Source organism: Trichomycterus rosablanca, chromosome 6 (assembly GCF_030014385.1).
Source record: "Trichomycterus rosablanca isolate fTriRos1 chromosome 6, fTriRos1.hap1, whole genome shotgun sequence".
Taxonomy (NCBI): domain Eukaryota; kingdom Metazoa; phylum Chordata; class Actinopteri; order Siluriformes; family Trichomycteridae; genus Trichomycterus; species Trichomycterus rosablanca.
In genome coordinates this window covers 51,065,875-51,091,736 of record NC_085993.1, presented here as the reverse complement: position 1 = coordinate 51,091,736, position 25,862 = coordinate 51,065,875, and the positions used below count along the sequence as shown (strand labels likewise).

The 25,862-nt window shown below is 38.3% G+C and overlaps 1 protein-coding gene across 1 annotated transcript in view; it reads left to right on the top strand.

The window, feature by feature from the left end:
- The first annotated feature begins 8,097 nt into the window (after positions 1-8,097).
- The window catches only part of jak1 (Janus kinase 1), a 67,167-nt gene continuing 49,402 nt past the window's right edge, over positions 8,098-25,862 (top strand). Inside the window, exons 1-2 of the mRNA XM_062998035.1 lie at positions 8,098-8,296; positions 20,228-20,433. Of these exons, the coding sequence (XP_062854105.1) occupies positions 20,235-20,433 (199 nt within the window). The 5' untranslated portion in view covers positions 8,098-8,296; positions 20,228-20,234. The remainder of the gene's footprint in view (positions 8,297-20,227; positions 20,434-25,862) is intronic.

Below are 25,862 nucleotides of genomic sequence, written 5' to 3'. Positions count from 1 at the left end.
AGATTCCAAACAATACAATACAAGCATGTATCCTCACATACTCACATGCATGCTCATACACACAAACCAATATCTGTTAAACCTACTTTAAACCTACAAAAGATAAACCTTAAAATGCTTAATGCCACCCCATAGGCTAATGTCATAGACTAAGTACAGTATAATACATAATCTATACCCTCTGAGACACAACAATGGGCCTAGAAGTCGAATTACTACAAATACGTTCACATTTTCAAGTAAAACCAACACAAGTACAAAGATTTACCCTCAAATGTACCTTAAAAAGTTTCGTTTGGTTCGCTGTCTAGAAATAAAGGGCAGTATGAAAATGGTAAGGTCTTGTTTTTGGTTTCTTTTTAGCCCCAAAAATTCCCCTACTAGTTTTTTTTTTCACATCAGTAGTTTCAGATCCTCATACAAAGTGTTATATAGGACACGAAGAACATTCAGAGACACCGTATTATAAATAATCGTTTAATTTGCTATGCTGTGTCTGATGGATGGCCGAAGCCCTGCAGTAGCGTGGTGCCCTGTCCAGGGTGTACCAGGATGAAGTAATCGATGCAAATGAAAAACAAGCACTCACTCAGCATGTTATTAGGAACAACTGTCTTAAAAAATATTTATTGGCCATTTAATGTGCTGACCCTACTGTTGTATGTTGCTCTATACACTTTTTAATCCCTCGTCACCCAATACATTAATTAAAAAGCTCACCTCAGGGTCTCCACTGACCTTCCAATGTTATTATCAGGGTGATGGTTCATTCTAAGCACTACAATGAAACTAACTAATGATATGTAGATTTCTATGTGGTTATATAAGTAATACTAAATGAATACGACTTCGTGTGCATTACTTATAATGAACACAACAATAAATAGTAACTGAACAAAAATGTAACCAATTAGATAGATAGATAGATAGATAGATAGATAGATAGATAGATAGATAGATAGATAGATAGATAGATAGATAGATAGATAGATAGATAGATAGATAGATTCAACTTTATTGTCATTGCTCAGTACAGGTACAAGGCAACAAAATGTAGTTAGCATCTACCAGAAGTACAAATAGTAGCATTGTGCAAAAAACAGAGAATATCAGTAAGCATATATATATATATATATATATATATATGATTAATATGAATATAAAGTTATAACTATAGCTATTTACATATATGGAATTATATCTATATACATAGTACTATATACATAATAGCAATAATAACAATAAGCATATGAATAAAAATGGGTATGTATTATAAGGATAACAGTAATAATAATAAAGATTAGTTAGGTATATATTATCATAATAACAGTCATAATAATAAAGATTAGTTAGGTATATATTATCATAATAACAGTAATAATAATAAAGATTAGTTAGGTATATATTATAATAATAACAGTAATAATAATAAAGATTAGTTAGGTATATATTATTATAATAACAGTAATAATAACAATGATTAGTTAGGTATACATTATAATAATAACAGTAATAAAAATAATAAAGATTAGTTAGGTATATTATAATACTAACAGTAATAATAATAAAGATTAGTTAGGTATACATTATAATTATAACAGTAATAATAATAAAGATTAGTTAGGTATATTATAATACTAACAGTAATAATAATAAAGATTAGTTAGGTATACATTATAATTATAACAGTAATAATAATAAAGATTAGTTAGGTATATTATAATAATAACAGTAATAATAATAAAGATTAGTTAGGTATACATTATAATTATAACAGTAATAATAATGAAGATTAGTTAGGTATATATTATAATAATAACAATAATAAAAATAATGATTAGTTAGGTATACATTATAATAATAACAGTAATAAAAATAATGATTAGTTAGGTATATATTATAATAATAACAGTAATAATAATAATGATGTTAGGTATACATTATAATAATAACAGTAATAATAATAAAAGATGTGTAAATAATAACTATATGACTGTAACTATAACTATATAAGGATGGTGAAAAATAACTATAGCTATACATATATATGTATGACAGTTGTGTAAAGTGCAGGTGCAATGATAAATAATTATAACAGTCCAGTGTGTAGTCCAGAGTGTATCATTACACAACAATAAATAAAGTGAATAAACAACAATTAAGCCAATTATTGCATTATTTTATTCATCACCTACAAAAAAACTTTTAATCATATATTAATATTTTGTAATTACAGTGTTTTCTGTGCTAAACTGAATACACTCTTCTTGTAGCTTATTAAGCTCTCGTAACATATTAAAGGTCACTAATAACTGAAGGTACAACAATATGAGTACTTATAATATTATACTATACTAATAATATACATAATGTACAGTACAACAGTAAGCCTTATTGTTATATTTAATAAGTTCTAAAGGAACATTAAATTTACCTTTCTATGTTAAAAGCATATGAAGGGTGCACTGAGGGTAGTAAACAACTGTACACAAAATTAGTTTAGCACTGTTTTTTCTAAATAGAATGAGTATATACAGAAATATAAGATTCTAACTGACTTATTTAGTTAATATGTTAACTATTAACTAACTATTAATAGCACTGTGAATGTACAATTGTGAAAATGAACTATTGTTAACATTGAATCAGCTAAATATTGCATGGTTTTACTCACTGTTTATATAGCATATTTAACAAAATTTACACTATTTATATTGTCTTTCGTTAGTAATAAAAAATTAAAGTAAGAATGTCAACAAAAGCTTGTTTTATTAAACATCATCTAAAGTCTAAAAGAATATTACGGCCTTATTACAGTACAACTACAGTACTGTTGCGCTGCTATCACTGAAATAAGGAATTGCAAAAATAGAAAGTTCACCAAGGTACAAACTGTGCAAACTGTGCTCATAAAGGAACAGAAGCGATGCAGTCTCATTTTTTTAATGTAATAAAATTGAAAGACACAGGACATTTACAGTCCCTGCTTTTGCTTCAGCTGTGATGTGATTTAAAACTAAGGATTTATCACAAAAACTAAGAGGAGATTCCTTGCACCAAAAGGGCAACGGATATGAGAAAACGTACATCATATATTAAATATTATAGTATTTAAAAAACAAATCTCAGTTTCTTATATCGAACACGGTCATGGACAATTTAGTATCTCCAGTTCACCTCACTTGCACGTCTTTGGACTGTGAGAAGAAAACCAAAGCTTGCGGGGGGGAAATCCACACAGACACGGGGAGAACGTGCAAACTCCACACAGATCTGGGGATAGAACCCAGGACCTTCTTGTTATGAGGCGACAGTGCTACCCACCGAGCCACGCTCACTAATTATAATAAAGATCATTATTACAGCAGCCTGTGCAACAACGACATGGAGTTCTTATAATCATTTTTACTTGACTGTAGTGTTTTCACTTGCCATTAATTGAAAAATGGGGGGGGGGGGGGGGGGGGGGTCCACTAACACATGAGATTAACTTACTTTTTAGTGTATAGTAATAGCAGAGATAAGGGATTAATAAAGTATAAACAGAAATCTATGCATTGTTATATAAGGCTATTATTACCACAGGGTTGGTAATTGTTTTTATTCATGTACAAGTACGCTTGGGTCACCCATCTCCATGTCACCTTTTCTCACGGAATCCTTAAACCCTCTCTCTTTTACCCTGAACGTACCAGAATAATCATAAAATAAATATTATCAGTAAACAACCGGTTTTTCTCATCATGATGTGCAGGAATTGAGTATTGACCATATCTGATCTAACAGGCTATTATTATAACACGAAACACTAACTAATCTCTTATACCACTGTATACTTCTATTATCTGACTAGTACTCATTGTACTACTGCTCTATGGCTGACCAAAAACTGGCGAACATCATTGCCGTCCTTCCTCTTGCTCGTAATGACTCAGTGTGAACGAAAGCCGACTGTAGTAAAGATTAAACTACTTGCACTTTAATCAAACAAGCACTAATATTGATGTTTATCATAAACAAGCACAGCTACACAGGATACTATATAAATATGTAATAACTGACGCTAGTAGCGTCTACTATGTTATGCTAGAATATTTGTTACTAGAATGATCGAAACTAATGAGAATTGATTAACACTATCAGTAGTTGAATAGGTCCATGACTGTTTTGATTGCTGCATGAATGTGTGGCTTATTAACTTTTTAGGTAACTTGCTATGATTTCGGGGCATGTGTCCCCCAATATATATTTATACACCAATCAGGCATACCATTATGACCACCTTCCTAATATTGTGTTACATTTACATTACATTTTCGGCACTTAGCAGTCGCTTTTATCCAAAGCGACTTACAGCACTGTGACATTATACAGTCTAAGCAATTGAGGGTTAAGGGCCTTGCTCAAGGGCCCAACAGTGGCAACCTGGAAGAGTTGGGGCTTGAACCAGCGACCTTTCGATTACTAGTCCAGTACCTTAACCACTAGGCTACAACTGCCTAGTCAGTGTTGGTCCTCCTTGTGCTGGCCCATACACAACAAGCTGTAATGCACTGTGTATCGTACCAACGTGCTTCAAACAGTCCGTCATCGTTCCAGTCCCGAAGAAGAACCAGCTAGCCTGCCCTAATGACTTTCGCCCAGTGGCCCTGACATCAGTCGTGATGAAGTGCTTCGCGAGGATCATCAGAGACTTTATCATCTCATCACTTCCGGACTCTATGGACCCTTTACAGTTTGCATACCGCCACAACCGTTCCACAGACGATGCCATCACCTACCTCCTTCACACCACATTAACACACCTGGACGCTGGGAGGGGTAATTATGTTAAAATGCTGTTTGTTGACTACAGCTCAGCATTTAACACGATTATCCCCTCTACACTAACCATCAAGTTGGAGAACCTGGGACTTCATCCATCCTTGTGTCACTGGATCTCTAACTTTTTGATGGACAGACCACAAGCTGTGCGGGTAGGAAAACACATCTCACCCACACTCACCCTTAGCACTGGCGCCCCCCAGGGCTGTGTCCTGAGCCCCCTGCTGTACTCACTGTACACATATGACTGTGTGGCCACTTCCAGCTCTACCACCATTGTCAAGTTTGCTGACGACACTGTTGTGGCCGGCCTGATCTCTAACAACGATGAGAGGGCCTACCTAGAGGAGATTAAACACCTGGAGGACTGGTGCCAGGACAACAATCTCCTCCTCAACGTCAGCAAGACAAAGGAGCTGATAGTGGACTGCAGCATAAAGCAGGTGAGGAACTATCATCCCGTTATGATCAGTGGCACCGCAGTGGAAAGAGTAGACAATTTCAAGTACCTTGGAGTTCACATCTCTGAGGACCTGTCATGGTCTTGCCACACCACTGCGCTGGCAAAGAAGGCCCGTCAGCGTCTTTATCACCTTAGACGCTTAAGGGACTTCAAACTACCATCCAAGGTGCTTCGTAACTTCTACACCTGCACCATTGAATCCATCATAACGGGAAACATCACAACCTGGTTCGGAAACAGCACCAAGCAGGATAGGCGGCTCTACAGAGGGTGGTGCGTTCAGCTGAGCGCATAATCCGGACTGAGCTTCCTGACCTGCAGTCCATATACAGGAAACGGTGCTGGACAAGGGCCAGGAGGATAGTAAAGGACCCCAGTCATCCGAGTAATGGACTGTTTTCTTTGTTACGATCTGGGAAGCGTTTTCGTGCTCTAAAAGCCAAAACGGAGAGGATGAGGAGGAGCTTTTTGCCACAAGCTATTCGAGTCCTCAACGAAAATAGCATTTAGGACCAATTTACACAACTTGCACAATCTAATTTATATGTATATGTATGTGTATATATGTGGACATACGTATGTATGTGTATATAAGTATATGTGTGTATACTGTTTTATATGTATATGTATGTATATGTATAGATTAGTATTGTGTATTTATTATTTATCACATCTGTATAGCATTATGTAGCATTATGTTGCACAGTTTCTGCACTACTTGTCACTTTACACACTTGTTCACTTTAAATTGCTCTTTTTAATTATATTGTTAATTCTTCCAATGTTCACTTTACTTTAAATTACTCTTTTTAATTATATTGTTAATTTTTCTAATGTTTCTAAATTCTTACTTTTAAAAACATTCTATATTTTTTTGTATAATATATTTTTTAACTATTTTTGTAGTTTTTGTAATTACTGTGGCGGAGCAGTCACTAAAGCATTTCACTGCCAGTTGTACTGTGTATGACTATGTATGTGACAAATAAACCTTGATTTGATTAGATTTTTTTTTTATTCTGGCACCTTTCTATCAGAACCAACATGAACTTCTTCAGAAGTTTGAGCTACAGTAGCTCGTGTGTTGGTTCGGACCACACGGGCCAGCCTTCGTTCCCCACGTGCATCGATGAGTCTTGGACACCCATGATCCTGTCGCCGGTTTACTTCCTTGGACCACTTTTGATAGTACTTGCATCCAAGTGGTGGAACAAACTTCCTCTGTCTGTCCGAACATCTGAGTCTCTTGCTGTCTTCAAAAGACGATTAAAAACCTTCATCACCTCTTTACTAAGCACTTAAGCTGACATGTACTTACTTACTAACACTCTTATTCATTTCCTGTAAAAAAAACACTTTTGGTTCTATCAGGGTTTCAGCAGATTTGTGTTCTTTAACTGTTGTCTACTTGAACTAGAGTATGGTAATGTTTACTATGGTAGCACTTCTGTAAGTCGCTCTGGGTAAGAGCATCTGCTAAATGCTGAAAATGTAAATGTAAATGATAGATGCCTGGTCGGTGTATATATATTGTGATTATGACCTTACATTTTTAGCAATTTTGTCTGGTCAGCCCTAATCTATCATTCCAGTTGAACCAGAAAATCTAGGGTTCATTGACTACCCCAGATATCCAATTGATCCTTGGTGCCACCCCAAAATAAAACAATAACTTGTTTTCAATTCAGTCAAATACTTCAGTTTTTTTATACTTTGAGCTTTTTAATATAACACAGGCCAAATTAAAATAAAGTTCTAGAATTATCAGTAATTAGTACCAAAAGTTCTAAATAGAGTTAACTGGAATATGAGAGTTTCATTAGCCCAAAAGAGCAAACTTCAGAACCTTAGAATGTCTTCCTGGTCAGATGCAATAGCTAATTATTTATATGAAATAACAGCTACCGCATATATCAAATCCACCACCCTGCTTGCCAACCTAACATCATTTTATAGATATTACATTAAGACATTTCCATTTCCATCCAACACGTGCATGGTTATTATACTCTCTGTGTATGGAACACAAAGCGGTATTGGTCACCTTATTTACATAGTTCTAGAACAATGATTTGGTTCCTAGCTGATCGTCGGATCACATTCAAATGTTTTAATTATAACACGTTTTGTTTATGCAGTTCAACCCTGCAAACATTTACATTCTTTAAGCAACCTGTCAACGTCCAACTGTGTCATTTAAACTCGCACTGGACAAAGTTTTGGCTGCGGCGGTACGAGGGAAACCACAACAGCGTCCAGGACCTGTCATTGTTTTCCTGTGCAACAATGACAAAAGGTTAGACAAGTTTTTATTTATAAACAGTAAAGTCTGCGGTGAGGTGGAGGAGATTGAGTAACCTGATTAGCAGGGGGAATGTAAATAAAACAGACTAAGTTCTTCAGAAGCTGTCTGAGGTTGTAGCCTAGTGGTTAAGGTACTCGACCAGTAATCCAAAGGTTGCTGGTTCAAGCCCCACTACTGCCAGGTTACCACTGTTGGGCCCTTCAGCAAGGCCCTTAAATGTCAATAAATGCCGAAAATGTGAATGTCTTATGATTCATATGCTTTAATTAAACTTTTCTTAACCACTTTTGGTCACACAAAGGTCAGTGTTTGGAAGAGTTAAACAGTACAGCTTTGTAATGGTGCCTTAAATTAAACGTGAGTCAAGTACTGCAGCTCTGCCATGAAGCTCTACTCCCGCCCTAGCGCTAATGCCATTGGTTCCTCGCACTCGAGTGACAAGCAGCTCAGCCAATCAGCGTTGATCGAGGCAGCCTGTGGTAAACCCCTATTTTCGGGAATCAAGACGCCTGACAGGAAAGGTTAGTTCGTAAAGAGAGACAGAACAACACACATCGGTTAAATAACTACAATTTTAACCGAAAAACACGAACACAGCGCGTCAGATTAATAACCAACTATTAAAATCCGCGGACTGGAAGGGATTTGCTTCAGAGATCTGTGGTGATGATCGAAAACCGACGGAAGTAACTTCAGCTCGTCTGGTAAGAACATGAAGCTTTCGGCCAACAAGCTTATCTTTGTTTCACTCAGCTTTCTAATTCAAATAATAATAATAGAATAAATATGTCATGTTCTGTTTTGGAGGTATTCAAGCGTTTGTATTGTTGAGTTTGTTTTGTAAATTGAAAGCTCGCTAGCTTGCATCGGTTATCGGTAAGTGACAAAGGTTCTGTCCCAAACCGACACACGCACTACGGTTAGTCACTACAGTTATAACATCAGTAGTGCACTAATTAGGGTGTTATGAAGGGCTTTAGTGTGCGGTTGGGGACACAGCCATTGTCAGACTGTATTACTCATGTAGCCAGTATTCGTTATTAAGTCGTTTATCAGGATGTGTTATTTTCCTATTTTCCTATTTTTAGTTGTTTTATTTATTATTATTTGGAAATATAAGTTAGTTGTGTACATTGTTGAGAAGTAGAACTTGTGTTATTTATCAGAACCAGCTTGTGTTCATTAATTGTTTAATGTCAGTTCAGAAATGCAGCTTATCACTTTGTTTACCTACGATTTATATTTAATTAAGATTAATTTTGTTTATTTTGGGGATTAAGAGGGCTTTTTTTTTTTGAAGAAAAAGAACAGATATCTAAACTTTAAGCTAAAACACACTGCCTTAAGTCTACTTAATATAAATATGTACATTTGTAAGCAAAAATCAAAACTACTTACTAGGATTAGATCCTATAACGATTATTTCACTATATAATCATAACAGTTGCCTTTTTATTAACTTTATGGCTCTTTTCTATTGTGTTTTTAATAAATATACATGCCATGTCAAGTGGAAACCCCTAAAATTCCACTAAGCAGAAGAGAAAAGAGTTATATTTTGTCCTAATGTGTACACATTCAGTAAAGAACTACATTTAAGATAAACTATAACTTGAATATACAGTACTGTATAAGACCTGTTATCGAACTAGGTACCTAAGAAACCTAAAAAAAACTAGCTTAACTAGTCAATAAAGCCCACGATGACATGAATACTGTAATAAATCCTAAACCTTGTGTTTTCCAATGCAATTTAAAAATAAATACAGCAGTATAGCAATTCAAAGTTATATAATAATGTATACAGTAATATATAGTGTATAAAGTCTAGTCATTTAATATACATACATTCAAATAAAACCAGCAATATATGCAACCAACCTATATATACAAGCAATATATAGGTTGTGTATATAACCATATACATATACAACCTATATATAATAACCAGCACATTAACATTTATGTTATTCATTTATATAAGTTAATCATGATGCTGTTTAGTGTTAATATAGACGACAGAATAGATGTGCTGACTTATACGTACGTCTCTATTCGAACCCGATCTCACAGCATCACTATCACTATCAAGTTATTGTTTTGCTGTTGACTTTATTAATTCTGCTGCTTTGCTTCTTCATAATAAACCATTAAACACGGTAATAAATGATCAGCATTTTAACCTGTAATAAACATGTAATGGCATTGACTCAGACTCAGACTCAGACTCAGCTTTATTGTCATTCAAAACCATGTACATGATTAGAACGAAATGCACTTACTCAGGTCTCGGTGTGTGTAAACATAATAAAATATAAAATATGAATAACAAGAGAAACTACGTTTCGTAAAAATATAACTTAAGACTTAAAAACTAGAAGAAATAACTAAGATAGGAATTTTAAATATTTACATGTACATTGAAGTATTGGATTTGAATCATTAGTATAATATGAGCTGTGGTAAATACTTAGACATATACTTAAAACACGTACACCTATGTAGGTTGGGTTTATTTATATTTATCGGTACTTGTTCAGAATGGTCACTGCGGCGGACACAAATAAATGGACGTTTCTACAGTATATGTGTATCGATAGAGGAGAGAATGGGAACAGTGTGTTCCTTTGGCTTGTAATGAAGTAAAAAATATGCATACAGGAAATAGGGCTGGTCGATATACAACTATACTGTATTAATAATGTGGCTCAGCATCGACATGCACTTTTTTTTTCAGCATTGTGGGTATTTTCAGGTGCTTTATCAGCGGTTTTACCCGCTTTGTGTTTTGGTGTTACAGTATTCTTGTTCCTGTTTAATGTTTTTAATTGTGACTGTGATAGTGAAAGTGATATGACATATTTGGACCCTCAGTATTATGTATTTCTTAACTAACATCTTTATTTATAACTTGGCTAAAAGTCATTAAAAAAAAAATGGTCTTGAGCTAACAAGTCAAGTCCTGAAAGTGAGTCTTTGAAAAATTAACTTACCATTGGATTTAGTTAAATAATAATCCTAAACCTTGTGTTTATCAATGCAGTCTAAAATAAATGATGTATACAGTAATATATATATATAGTCATTTAATATACACAAATTCAAATAATTGTGATTTTAAGTGTGATTATTAATTGTGGCATGCCTAAGCAACTTAAACTTTTATATAATCAGCAATATAAGCAACTAATCTATATGTACAACCAATATATATATATTGTTTAAAAAATGGTCTTGAGCTGACAAGTCCTGAAAGTAAGTCTTTGAAAAATGAACTTACCATTGGATTTAGTTCTCTTGACTGTGTTTCACTACACTGGTGCACTTTATTGTGCATTTACCTCCAATGCATCACGTGCACATATTTACGACTCGTCCTGCACTCTGTATTGATTCGTACCGCAAAGACTTTTACCCATGCGGACATTAATAACATGCGATCTCCTGGCTGCGTCCCAAACCGCATCCTATATCCTACGCGGTGTGTAACTAAACCATTTGAAGTGCACTAACTTCTGCTCAGATTTAAGTCTGGCCCCACGTATTTATGTAATCCTGCTTTTAAAACTCACGAGTTCGAATCTCAGCGCCGCTGCCGGCAGGCTGGGCATCTATACGACCCATACAATGATTGGCTCGTCCTCGGGTGGGATCACTGGGGGGTGGGTTTGGAAAAATGGAGGTCAGTGCGTGACTCCGTATGAACCCGCCCGGTGCAGGTGGGAAGAAGCGTCCGGCTACTGCACACGCGTCAGAGGGGGGGCTGGTCAGGGTCAGGAACGGAGGCGTGTGCTGGTCCTCCTCGGTTAGGACCGTAGAACCACAGAGCGCAGCAGCAGTAGAGGAAACGGAATGCGATCGGGGAATTAGATACGGCAAAATCATGTGCTTCAGCTGTGTTTTAGGAACTTGGCCTGTTTTTAAAGCCAGCGAACAGTTTCTGAGATATCCATGTTATCAGCTCCACTTACCATATAGAAGCACTTTGTAGTTCTACAATTACTGACTGTAGTCCATCTGTTTCTCTACATGCTTCGTTATGGTCAGGACCCCCACAGAGCAGGTATTATTTAGGTGGTGGATGATTCTCAGCACTGCAGTGACACTGACATGGTGGTGGTGTGTTAGTGTGTGTTGTGCTGGTGTCCACTCACCGTCCACTCTATCAGCCACTCCTACCCAGTCGATCCACCTTGTAGATGTAAAGTCAGAGACGATCGCTCATCTATCGCTGCTGTTTGAGTCGCTCGTCTTCTAGACCAGGGGTGTCAAACTCACGGCCCGCCGCGTCATCTGATCCGGCCCGCGAGAGCTTAAACGACTGTACGATTGTCGTGACGGTTCGAGTCGTTACAGAGACGCGCTTATAATTGAATGCGCTCCTGCGCCTTTAAGAGACAACGCGACATCGTAGTCATGGCAACTAACTTTAACCCTCGCTAAGAAGCCGTGTGACTTTCACGGCAGAAGAACGCGGGGTAGCGTAGTCAGTAACGTAAACAATAATAAATAAATACAAATAATTATATTGCAGTATAATACCCAAGCATCGTCTGTAAGTCGTGACGTTTATATTCTCAGTTGTTAGTAAAGAGTATATATAGTAAGAGTATATCACAGCGTTTTAGTTACAAATTTACCGTCATTAAATACTGTTGTTACGTTACTATAGCAATTAGTATCTTTACACACAATTTTAACTCGTTATTTTACGTTTGGTTAAATCTCATATTGTACCAGATGTAACACTTGACTACAGCTGTGCGCTTTTACTGTATTAGGTTCTTTATTGTTTTTATTTTTACTTCATTTTGATGCACACAGCTGGGGAGCAAATAAACCGACTGTATTCTGAAGAGAGCTGTCTGTCTGTCTGTCTGTCTGTCTGTCTGTCTGTCTGTCTGTCTAGCTGAGAAAGGGGGATAAACTATTAGTGAGGGCAGAATGATTGTCTTAAAAATACACTGTAAAATCCTAAACAAACTGCATCTCTCAAAATACAGGCTGATTTTGTGACCTGCAAAGTGACACATCCCGCCAGTAGATGATGTTACACATATTTACACATGATCCTAAAATGTACAAGAAGATAATTAAGAAAATGAAGCATGAGGAGGAAATGTAATGAAAGTGAAAACAAGTTTGTGCTTCAGGAAGAGAAACCGGTGCGTCTCTTGTGTTATGAGGCCGTGTCTGTGGTAAAGTAGGACGATATAAATGCAGAATTCGGCCTCCAAGAAAAACAGCAGACTGCAATCAGAGCAGGATACGTTACAATCGGCCCTTCGAGGGCCACAATAATGCCGATGTGGCCCTCGGTGAAAATGAGTTTGACACCCCTGCTCTAGACCTTCATCAGTGGTCACAGGACGCTGCCCACGGGGCGCTGTCGGCTGGATATTTTTGGTTGGTGGACTATTCTCTGTGTCTGATCCACTCATGTCAGTGTCACTGCAGTGCTGAGAATCATCCACCACCTAAATAATACCTGCTCTGTGGTGGTCCTGACCATTGAAGGACAGCATGAAAGGGGGTAACAAAGCATGTAGAGGAACAGATGGACTACAGTCAGTAATTGTAGAACTACAAAGTGCTTCTATATGGTAAGTGGAGCTGATAAAATGGACAGAGGTGGAGGAGTGCTCCAATCTTGTGCAAATTTTCCCCAGTTTTGTTTAACTGATAACTATCTGTTACTAGTCAGTGGTTAACCGCTAACAAGGATGTAGCGTCCCATTCCAACATATAACACACTGCTGAGTTTGTTATTAACACGTCTGTACTTTATTTAATAAATAGAGCGTAACGCGGTGAACACGGAAGATGAACAAACACGCGGAGCAGAACGGGTTCAGCTCTCAGACTGTACAGAACAGATCGTTAATAATAGATGCGCTCGGTATATTAAAGCGCTTACGGACAACGTTAATGTTATAAGATGCCGGGCAGACTTGTACCTTCATACAGGAACGTGATGCAAAACATCCACATCATCTGTGGCTTCCGATTTTGATCGTAATGTTTAATAGTTCTGTTCTTTAAAATCTAAGCAATGGCACGGTGGCTTGGTGGGTAGCACTGCTGCCTCACAGCAAGAAGGTCCTGCTACAAGCAGTATAAGACCGGTTGCATTGGAGAAAGCATCACAAAGCGATGACGGCATAGAGAACTCTCTTAAAGGAAACTTAAAATCGGATCAGGGAGACCATATAGAAGCACTTTGTAGTTCTACAATTACTGACTGTAGTCCATCTGTTTCTCTGCATGCTTTGTTACCCCCCTTTCATGCTGTTCTTCAATGGTCAGGACCCCCACAGGACCACCACAGAGCAGGTATTATTTAGGTGGTGGATGATTCTCAGCACTGCAGTGACACTGACATGGTGGTGGTGTGTTAGTGTGTGTTGTGCTGGTGTGAGTGGATCAGACACAGCAGTGCTGCTGGAGTTTTTAAACAGTGTCCACTCACTGTCCACTCTATTAGACACTCCTACCTAGTCGGTCCACCTTGTAGATGTAAAGTCAGAGACGATCGCTCATCTATTGCTGCTGTTTGAGTCGGTCATCTTCTAGACCTTCATCAGTGGTCACAGGACGCTGCCCACGGGGCGCTGTTGGCTGGATATCTGTGGTTGGTGGACTATTGTCAGTCCAGCAGTGATGGTGAGGTCACTCATACCAGCACAACACACACTAACACACCACCACCATGTCAGTGTCAGTGCAGTGCTGAGAATCATCCACCACCTAAATAATACCTGCTCTGTGGTGGTCCTGTGGGGGTCCTGACCATTGAAGAACAGCATGAAAGGGGGTAACAAAGCATGCAGAGAAACAGATGGACTACAGTCAGTAATTGTAGTATATGGTAAGTGGAGCTGATAAAAACAAGGAGGTGGTTTTAATGTTATGGCTGATCGGTGTACGCTCGTCAGCTTTAGCGATCATGACGTGATAAATCGCTCCCAGGATTTTCGGTGGATAGAGAGTCGCGTCGAGGCTTCAGTATTATTATTATTATTATTATTATTATTATTATTATTATTATTATTATTATTATTATTATTATTATTATTATTATTATTATTATTATTATTATTATTATTATTATTATTATTATTATTATTATTATTATTATTATTATTATTATTATTATTATTATTATTATTATTATTATTATTATTATTATTATTATTATTATTATTATTATTATTATTATTATTATTATTATTATTATTATTATTATTTTTATTATTATTATTATTATTATTATTATTTTAATTATTATTTTTATTGTTATTGTTATTGTTTTTATTATTATTATTATTATTATTATTATTATTATTATTATTAAAGATCTCTGATATTATGAACCTGAAAACAGGATGTCGTTCAGGCTGCTGTGGATGTGAAAACCACACAGATGATAATCTGACCCGTAAACCATCACCTGGTTAAGAAGAATGAAAACAGTACCGTGACCCTCGTTATCAGCGCCCTGCGTGTTTGTGTGTCCAGGAAACGAAAACAATAGAGAGGTTAAAGGTGACGGTGGAATTCAGAAACGAGACGTCACGCCTGTGAACGGCAAAGAGCAACAAACGCTGAATCAGATTCATCATCCAGGTTCAGGGGGATTAATAAATAATAGAATAATAATAATAAATAATTATCTATTTTTTCCCCCAACTTTTATCCCCATTCTAATCGTGTCCAGTTACCCTGATTGCTCCTCTATACTGATTCAACCCTTTTACCGCTGACTGAGGACGCCACTCGACTGACTTAAGCCCCCTCCGGCACGCAGTCAGTACAGCCTGCATTTTTCACCCGCACGAGCCGAGTTCATACACCGAGAGACACTGCGCACGGAGGGTCACACCCCCCTCGATGTTATTCCTCAGCCCTGTGCAGGCGCCGTCAGTCAACCAGCAGGGGTCACAGTCGCACCAGTTATGAGGACCTACGCTCCGACTCTACCACTAAGCCCCTGAACAACAGCCAAACGTTGTTCATACTGCCGCCCGACCCGGTCGGAGAGGTAGAGCTGAGTTTCGATATATCTAGAAACCCAACTCTGGTGCGCTAGCGTACTTTACTTTTGATTTTTTAAATTTTAGTTAATGCAGACTTTTCGTTATTATTTTTTTTTTAGTTAATGCAGCATTTTTAAATTTTTTAATTTTAGTTAATGCAGCATTTTTAAAATGTTTTTTGTTTTATTTAATGCAGCATTTTTAGCATTTTTGCTGCATTTTTTTAGATAATGCAGCGCTTATGAAATTTTTTTTAGTTAATGCAGACTTTTTGTTAATTTCTGTTTTAGTTAATGCAGCATTTTTAAATTTTTTTTATTTATTTAATGCAGATTTTTTTTGTTATTTTTCATTTGAGTTAATGCAGTATTTTTTTTAAATTTTAATTTTTGTGTTTTAGTTAATGCAGACTTTGTTTTTTTTTGTTTTAGTTAATGCAGCATTTTTTTATTTTTTTTATTTATTTAATGCAGATTTTTTTTGTTATTTTTCATTTGAGTTAATGCAGTATTTTTTTTAATTTTTAATTTTTTTATTTTAGTTAATGCAGACTTTGTTATTTTTTGTTTTAGTTAATGCAGCATTTTTTTATTTTTTTATTTAGTTAATGCAGTTTTTTTTTTACATTTTTCATTTTTTTATTTTAGTTAATGCAGACTTTTTGTTAATTTCTGTTTTAGTTAATGCAGCATTTTTTATTTTTTTATTTAGTTAATGCAGCATTTTTTATTTTAGTTAATGTTTAAAAAATATTTTAATGTTTTTCTTTTGTTAATGCAGAATTTTTTTTATTTGCTTAATGCAACATTTTAGATTTTTGTTAATGCAGCATTTTTAAAAAGTTTTTTTGTTTTAGTTAATGCAGCATTTTTTAATATTTTATTTCTGCATTTTCTCCCAATTTACAATTTATCGTAGTCAATTTGTCTTCCGCTCACGCGTCCTCCGACCCGCGCGCAGTCCTAGCGGAACCCTTTTTTTACCCCCGTGCTTCTGCACAGGTGCCTCTATCAGCCAACCAGGGTTATTACACGAGGAGTTCGAACCAGTGCCAGTACCACAGCGCTGAGGATGGTCCGCAGCATTTAGCAGATGATTTTATCTCAAGCGACTTACAACTATTGCTGAACACACTTCAAGCAATTAAGGCCGCCAACCTTCTAGTCCTGTATCTTCTAGTACCTTAACTTCTGAGCTAATGCCGCCCTACAGACGGTGTAGCTAATAAAATTCCTGGTGATTGGATTCTTTACCCTAGATAAGCAAATAAGCGCGAGTTCAGCGAGGCGAGCGAGCGTGTTGTTTATCCCGGAGGCTTTTTTATCAGTGCAGATTTACTCCCATGATTCATTCGTTAAATAACATCCCTAACCCACGTACCATCACGTCTCGTTTCCACTAACTGTTCCGTTATTCGTCCTGTTGCTTTCCAGTTTTTTACATCGGCGGGTTGATTGAATGTTTTTTTTTTATTTTCTCTACTAAGTACCACAGTAAAAACGGCCCTCAAGTAAAATAAAACACTTCTGCTTTTCCGCTTGCCAACGTCGGGCTTGGTCTTCGAGAGAAACACGAACGCACGAAAGAGGAAGCCGGAACGTTAGACTCGGAGAAAGAGTCAAAAGAGGAACTTCAGAGTAAATCCACCAAACCCAGAGCCGCTTTCATTGAAGGGCGAGTTATCAACTATGTATACTGTATAATAATGCCCTTATTATTAATGAATCAGGCCGATTTTAAGGTATGACCTGTGCCCCGGGCCCCTAATGCCTTAGATTTTTCCCATCGCAGTCAGAATAAAGCCTTAAAATGATTGTGGACAACCGACTATTTAAATATGTAATTCAACAAACACGTCTTGACTCTGTTTGGCTTGTTGTGAAAAATAGTTTGCAGCAAAATGATCGTGTGTTTATACAGTAGTTTTATGTAGGGATGTCCCGATCACGTTCCTGCATCCAAGCTATTACTTAATGTTCTTTTATTTTTACAAAATAAAAGTAAACAAACTTAGTGCAGCAGTGTAGCAGTAACACTAGAACACTCAGAACGAAGTGAAGGTTCTTTCTGAGGAGAATCAGCATCTCTGCCGTGTTAGCGGACGGCCGGTTCCTCTTCTCATCATATAATAATAATAAACTCGCTGTATTCGGCCGAGTGTTTATTTTTAGGTGCCGTATCAGATCGGTAGTGATTGTAGATCGTTTGGTTAAATGGTATCTGGTTTGTTTCTTATGAGCCACCGTACTTGTATGCGTGTTGTAACTGTAACAGACTTTTCTGTGCTTGTATCGTGACGATGGTTTGATGGACGTTTCTACGTGAAGCGAGTGAGTTTTGACCCTTTGGGGCCGTAACAGAAGAAGTTAATAAAGTGTTAAACGCTCCCGACGATTTGTGAATATAGCGTGTATTTATTTCTTTATTAAACGAGTGCACCACTATCCCCCGTCCAGCAGGGGTCGTAACCGCAGCGGTTATGCCCATCGTTATCCGTACAGACATCCAGCTTGCCGGTAACGGTTGTTTTACCTCTGCAAATCCCACTTCACCCTTTTATAGACTGCAGCTAAATTATTTGCTGTTAATTATCTTGTATTTTTTCAGAATCAGAATCAGAATCAGGTCACACGGATGCTTGCAGTCTCACACACACACACACACACACACACACATTTATACCTGTAAACATTCACGTGTGCAGCCAAAATAAGGGGTAAAAGGTGCAGTGTTTCTTTTGTGCAATGTAGAAAAATATATACATAGAAAATGAGTGTGAAAGACCCGTTTTATGGCTTTTAATCACGTGCAGGTTGTCAACGGTGTGTGAAAATGACACTGCAGTTGGTTAAGAGGTCGGGAATAACTGTTTGACTGATAAATGGAATTATTTACCTGGTGTTAACTTTTACACGGCTGATCACTAGCAATGAAACATGACGTAAACACAAATAGTTAGGGATGTCCCGATCCGATCTCGAAGGCATTTTTTAACTGATCGGTATCGGCTTTACTAAGGCCGATCCTAATCCCGATCTTTCGTTTCACGTCAGCGTGTCCGCTGTGTGGAAATACTTTAAACTGGAAAGTGAAACGAGTCCAACAGTGAAGTGTAACGTCTGCGATCTGCGAGGATCACTCCGGTTTACAAAACAACGTAGTGATGCACTCGCTTATGTCATGGAAAAATATGGTGAGATGATGAATAAAAACAAAGATTATTGTTGGTTGGATTGGATTCTCTGGACGAGCCCCCCCAACAGATGGGTGTGGGCTTTGAAGCCCCTATTTTATCTTTGAAGTCCCCACCCTGTTAACAATTACCCTAATGTGCTTTACATTTTATTACTTAACAACAGTTGCTTATCTCTGTGGTCTAAACTCCCAGTCTCTGCTCCAGCACAACATAACACAGGAGTTAAGACACAAAACAGCATATTACTAAACTTTAAGTGATATTAAGCATAAAATCTAATTCCTTCCATAACACTTAATAAAGAAATAAATACACGCTGTATTCACTAATCGTTGGGAGCGTTTAACACTTTATTAACTTCTTCTGTTACGGTACCGGATAGCGGACAGCTAGAGTCAAGCACGCTATTCCATGCACTATGGAAGCCCCAAAGGGTCAAAACACACTCGCTTCACGTAGAAACGTCCATCAAACCATCGTCACGATACAGCCACAGAAAAGTCTGTTACAGTTACAACACGCATACAAGTACGGTGGCTCATAAACAACAAACCAGATATCATTTAACCAAACGATCTACAATCACTACCGATCTGATACGACACCTAAAAAATAAACACTCGGCCGAATACAGCGAGTTTATTATTATTATATGATGAGAAGAGGAACCGGCCGTCCGCTAACACGGCAGAGACGCTGATTCTCCTCAGAAAGAACCTTCACTTCGTTCTGAGTGTTCTAGTGTTACTGCTACACTGCTGCACTAAGTTTGTTTACTTTTATTTTGTAAAAATAAAAGAACATTAATCGGTTTGAGACTCGGTATCAAAATTAATGATCGTGATCGGGGAACAAAAACACGTGATCGGGACATCCCTACAAATAGTGACACAAACCTGCTGTATGTCCATAAAGTCACATTTATTTCCCGTATCGAATTTTCCGGTATCGAACACACACTATGACATGCGGCTGCGCTTTATTAGTTTGGAGTTGCTTCAGAAAGCAAAGGAACGCTCAGAGATCGGCGTCGGTGTTCCCTTAAAGCCCAGATCATGCGATTAGCGTATAGGAACCCCGCGTGGGGACCCTGTGGAACGGAATCCACATAGTAATGGAGTATAAAAACCACAAAAAAACCCCAAACTGTATACTCTCTTGCCCTGTAACGGCATCGGTAACCCGTGCGTGCAGCGTCGGGATTCACACGGAGTCGAGAAGAGCTCCTGCTAACGATTCGACCCTGATATGATCGTTTAGAGCCGTTAATGGTGCCCAGGACTTGATCCCATAGGCCTAAATTATAAACCACATGAAGTCTGCCACGTGATGCATGCGTGTATGTCGAAAACAGCGTTTTTTTTTTTTTTATAACGATCGTGCGCTCTCCTTCCTTCCTGCAGTGTCTGAATGCCAAAGCTTGCGGTCATGGAGCTGGGCAGGCAGCTTTGTGGGAAGATGAAGAAACAGAAGAAGGCTGACCTGGCCATCCCTGCGATCATGAAAGGCCTGGAGATTCACTTCTATCTGCCCGACACGCACCAACTGGAGTACTTTAAGGACTGCCACACCGCCGAGGACCTGTGCGTCGAGGCTGCCAAGAGATGCCGTAAATACCAGCGCACACACGCATACGTCACAGATTTACATTTAGCATTAGTGTCTGTATAACACCAGGTGTATTTACGTTTACCTCATTAAGCCGACACCTATATTATGTATGAATTACTCTGGTCCCCCTGTAACCCGTTATTAGTATTAACCTGCATTACCTCTAAAAAGGTCAGCGGCAATCAAGTGACCTTAGAGCCAAAGTATTCACTCACCCAACTAAATCATCGCATTCAGGTGTTCCGATCACTTCCATGGCCACAGGTGTATAAGACCGAGCACCTCGGCATGCAGACTGCTTCTACACACATTAGTGAAAGAACGGGTCGCTCTCAGGAGCTCGGTGAATTCCAGCGTTGTACCGTGATGCCACCTGGGCAACAAGTCCAGTGGTGAAATTTCCTCACTACTAAATATTCCACAGTCGACTGGAAGCGATTGGGAACGACAGCCACGTAAAATGACCGGGCGGGTCAGCGGATGCTGAGGAACATAGTGCGCAGAGGTCACCAACTTTCTGCAGAGTCGATCGCTACAGACCTCCAACCTTCACGTGGCCTTCAGATCATCTCAGGAACAGCGTGTAGAGCTTCATGGAACGGGTTTCCATGTCCGAGCAGCTGCATCCAAGCCTCACATCACCGAGCGCATGGTGTAAAGCACGCCGCTACTGGACTCTAGAGCGGTGCAGACGTGTTCTCTGGAGTGACGGATCACGCTTCTCCGTCTGGCGATCCGATGGACGAGTCTGGGTTTGGCGGTCGCCAGGGGAACGGTACCTGTCTGACTGTATTGTGCCGAGTGTAAAGTGTGGTGGAGGGGGGATTATGGTGTGGGGGTGTTTTTCAGGAGTCGGGCTCGGCCCCTTAGTTCCAGTGAAAGGAACTCTTAATGCTTCAGCACACCGAGAGATTTTGGACGATTTCATGCTCCCGACTTTGTGGGAACAGTTTGGGGATGGCCCATAAAGACGTGGACGAGCGAGTCTGGTGTGGAAGAACTCGAGTCCTGAACTCAACCCGATAGATAGAACACCTTTGGGATGAATTAGAGCGGAGACTGTGAGCCAGGCCTTCTCGTCCAACATCAGTGTCTGACCTCACGAATGCGCTTCTGGAAGAACGGTCCAAAATTCCCATAAACACACTCCTAAACCTTGTGGAAAGCCTTCCCAGAAGAGTTGAAGCTGTTATAGCTGTAAAGGGTGGCGACATCATATTAAACCCTGTGGATTAAGAATGGGAGTCACTCAAGTTCATGTGCGTGTGAAGGCAGACGAGCGAATACTTTCGGTAATATAGTGGATGTACTGTGTTGCTTAGCTCTCAGCACAGCCCGGTAACTGGAAGTCTGTGTGTTTGGAACACCGATGCTCTTTTGTCCCGCTGGCTTTCTGTTAGCGTAATGGATTTGTATAACATTACAGCTTAATTCTTGATGCTCATTTCCCACGCAATTGTGCTCAGGGGACGTATGGATTCTGTTCTAGATGAAAGCCAGAAGATTTTTAAGCGAATTTTGTGTCTAATACTAAAGGGAAGTTACTTAAGGAACGCGGTGTTGCGCCGGCGTCGTGTCGGATTACCGGACTGTGGTTTAAGGGAAATGTATTAAGAATTAGGAACCCTGGTAACTTCACCAAATCCTCAACGTCTTATAGACTTATTAGACTTATTGTTATTAATACTATTAATCATTTAGAATTTATTCTTGAAATTGAGGCTTAAATGTATTTGTTAATTTATTTATTTTTACAGTGACCCTTAAACACATATACAACGTCGTCATTTGTATACCGTTCTTCAGTACGGGGATCACAATTCTCCACGCGTTCTCTCTTGGGGACGGGTCAGGACTGCAGGCGGGCCGGTCCAGCACCCGTACCCTCTCCTTCCGCAGCCACGCCTTTGTAATGTGTGCACGTCCCTGGAAAAGACGACATGCTCTAAGATCTCGACGTACTTTTCTGTATTAATGCTGCATCACAGAGTGTAAATGACCTTTACCAAGGGCACTGACACGCCCCCATACCATGATACACCCTGGTACTGACACGCCCCCATACCATGATACACCCTGGTACTGACACGCCCCCATACCATGATACACCCTGGTACTGACACGCCCCCATACCATGATACACCCTGGTACTGACACGCCCCCATACCATGATACACCCTGGTACTGACACGCCCCCATACCATGATACACCCTGGTACTGACACGCCCCCATACCATGATACACCCTGGTACTGACACGCCCCCATACCATGATACACCCTGGTACTCACACGCCCCCATACCATGATACACCCTGGTACTCACACGCCCCCATACCATAATACACCCTGGTACTGACACGCCCCCATACCATGACACACTCTGGCTTTTGGACTGAAGCTTTGGTCCGGAGTACACGGCGTCCATTCCATCCAAAAAAGACCTGGAATGCTGATTCATCTGACCACAATAAACGTTTCCACTGTGTGATGGTCCATCCTAGATGCCCCCGAGCCCAGAGAAGTCGATGCCGCTTCTGGACATGGTTAACATAAAGCTTCTTATTTGCACAGTAAAGTGTTAAGTATGATTTGTGCAGTAACTCTGTATTGTAGAGCTGATAAAGGTTTGATAAACTAATCCCTCACCCATGTGGTTCTATCAGCTAGTGTTGAGTGGAGGTTCTTGATGCGGCGCCGTCTGAGGGATGGAAGATCACGAGCGTTTTTCTTTTATTTGCATTTTCCATACTGTCCCAACTTTATCTGATTTGGGGTTGTAATACGAGAACCTTTTGAGGGTGAATAACTGACTGTGTTCGATGTCAGTGGGTTCGCGATGCCTCGTCTTCGTGGATGGCCGCACCTAAGAGCACAGAAGAACAGAAGAAATCGTTCTATAGAAAGAATTTGCATATGAAAATCCGTGATGCAAATCGCCGTCTATATGTCGCGGTTAAAACTGTAGAAATATCGGTGGCGGGACTGAACTTATTCGAGCGCGCTCGCCAGGAATATCAAACGTCCTGCCTGGTATTGTTTCTGCTTCTCTGTGCAGGAAGCTCGCTTTCCGAACCTCTAAATGGAATAAAATGAAATTTTTGGCTTCCGATCAATTCTTAAACACAAAATGGCAGCTGTGCTGCAAGTCAGGCCAGGAATTTCCTCTCAGCTGAGCCGCCGCCAGCGCCGAGAAGAGGCCAGCGAGAGAGAAAGAGGAAGTTCTGCACAAACAGAACGAATGCCCACATAAACAAAGGCTATTAAACAGCCGCTGGTTACGTGAACCGTTGCCCTGTGTGACGCTGTGGATCAAAAATAATATCTCGATATTTTTAGCTGAACGACGATATACGATATATATCTCGATATTTTTAGCTGAACGGCGATATACGATATATATCTCGATATTTTTAGCTGAACGGCGATATACGATATATATCTCGATATTTTTAGCTGAACGGCGATATACGATATATATCTCGATATTTTTAGCTGAACGGCGATATACGATATATATCTCGATATTTTTAGCTGAACGGCGATATACGATATATATCTCGATATTTTTAGCTGAACGACGATATACGATATATATCTCGATATTTTTAGCTGAACGGCGATATACGATATATATCTCGATATTTTTAGCTGAACGGCGATATACGATATATATCTCGATATTTTTAGCTGAACGGCGATATACGATATATATCTCGATATTTTTAGCTGAACGGCGATATACGATATATCTCGATATTTTTAGCTGAACGACGATATACGATATATATCTCGATATTTTTAGCTGAACGACGATATATATCTCTATATTTTTAGCTGAACAAAGATATATATCTCTATATTTTTAGCTGAACGACGATATACAATATATATCTCGATATTTTTAGCTGAACGGCGATATACGATATATATCTCGATATTTTTAGCTGAACGGCGATATACGATATATATCTCGATATTTTTAGCTGAACGGCGATATATATCTATTTTTTTAGCTGAACGGCGATTTACGATATATATCTCGATATTTTTAGCTGAACGGCGATATATATCTTGATATTTTTAGCTGAACGGCGATATACGATATATATCTCGATATTTTTAGCTGAACGGCGATATATATATTGATATTTTTAGCTGAACGGCGATATACGATATATATCTCGATATTTTTAGCTGAACGATGATATATATCTCGATATTTTTAGCTGGACGGCGATATACGATAAATATCTCTATATTTATAGCTGAACGGCGATATACGATATATTTCTCGATATTTTTAGCTGAACGACGATATATATCTCTATACTTTTAGCTGAACGACGATATACGATATATATCTCGATATTTTTAGCTGAACGACGATATACGTATATCTCTATATTTTTAGCTGATTGACGATATACGATATATATCTCTATATTTTTAGCTGAACGACGATATATATCTCTATATTTTTACCTGAACGGCGATATACGATATATATCTCTATATTTTTAGCTGAACGACGATATATATCTCTATATTTTTAGCTGGACGGCGATATACGATATATATCTCGGTATTTTTAGCTGAACGGCGATATACGATATATATCTCTATATTTTTAGCTGAACGACAATATATATCTCTATATTTTTAGCTGGACGGCGATATACGATATATCTCGATATTTTTAGCTGAACGACAATATATATCTCTATATTTTTAGCTGGACGGAGATATACGATATATCTCGATATTTTTAGCTGAACAACAATATATATCTATATTTTTAGCTGATTGACGATATACGATATATATCTCTATATTTTTAGCTGAACGACGATATATATCTCTATATTTTTAGCTGAACAACGATATATATCTCTATATTTTTAGCTGAACGACGATATACAATATATATCTTGATATTTTTAGCTGAACGACGATATATATCTCTATATTTTTAGCTGAACGGCGATATACGATATATATCTCGATATTTTTAGCTGAACGACGATATATATCTCTATATTTTTAGCTGAACGGCGATATACAATATATATCTTGATATTTTTAGCTGAACGGCGATATACAATATATATCTCTATATTTTTAGCTGAACGACGATATATATCTCTATATTTTTAGCTGAATGGCGATATACGATATATATCTTGATATTTTTAGCTGAACGACGATATATATCTCTATATTTTTAGCTGAACGACGATATATATCTCTATATTCTCAGCTGAACGGCGATATACGATATATATCTCGATATTTTTAGCTGAACGACGATATATATCTCTATATTTTTAGCTGGACGGCGATATATGATATATATCTCGATATTTTTAGCTGAACGGCGATATACGATATATATCTCGATATTTTTAGCTGAACGGCGATATACGAT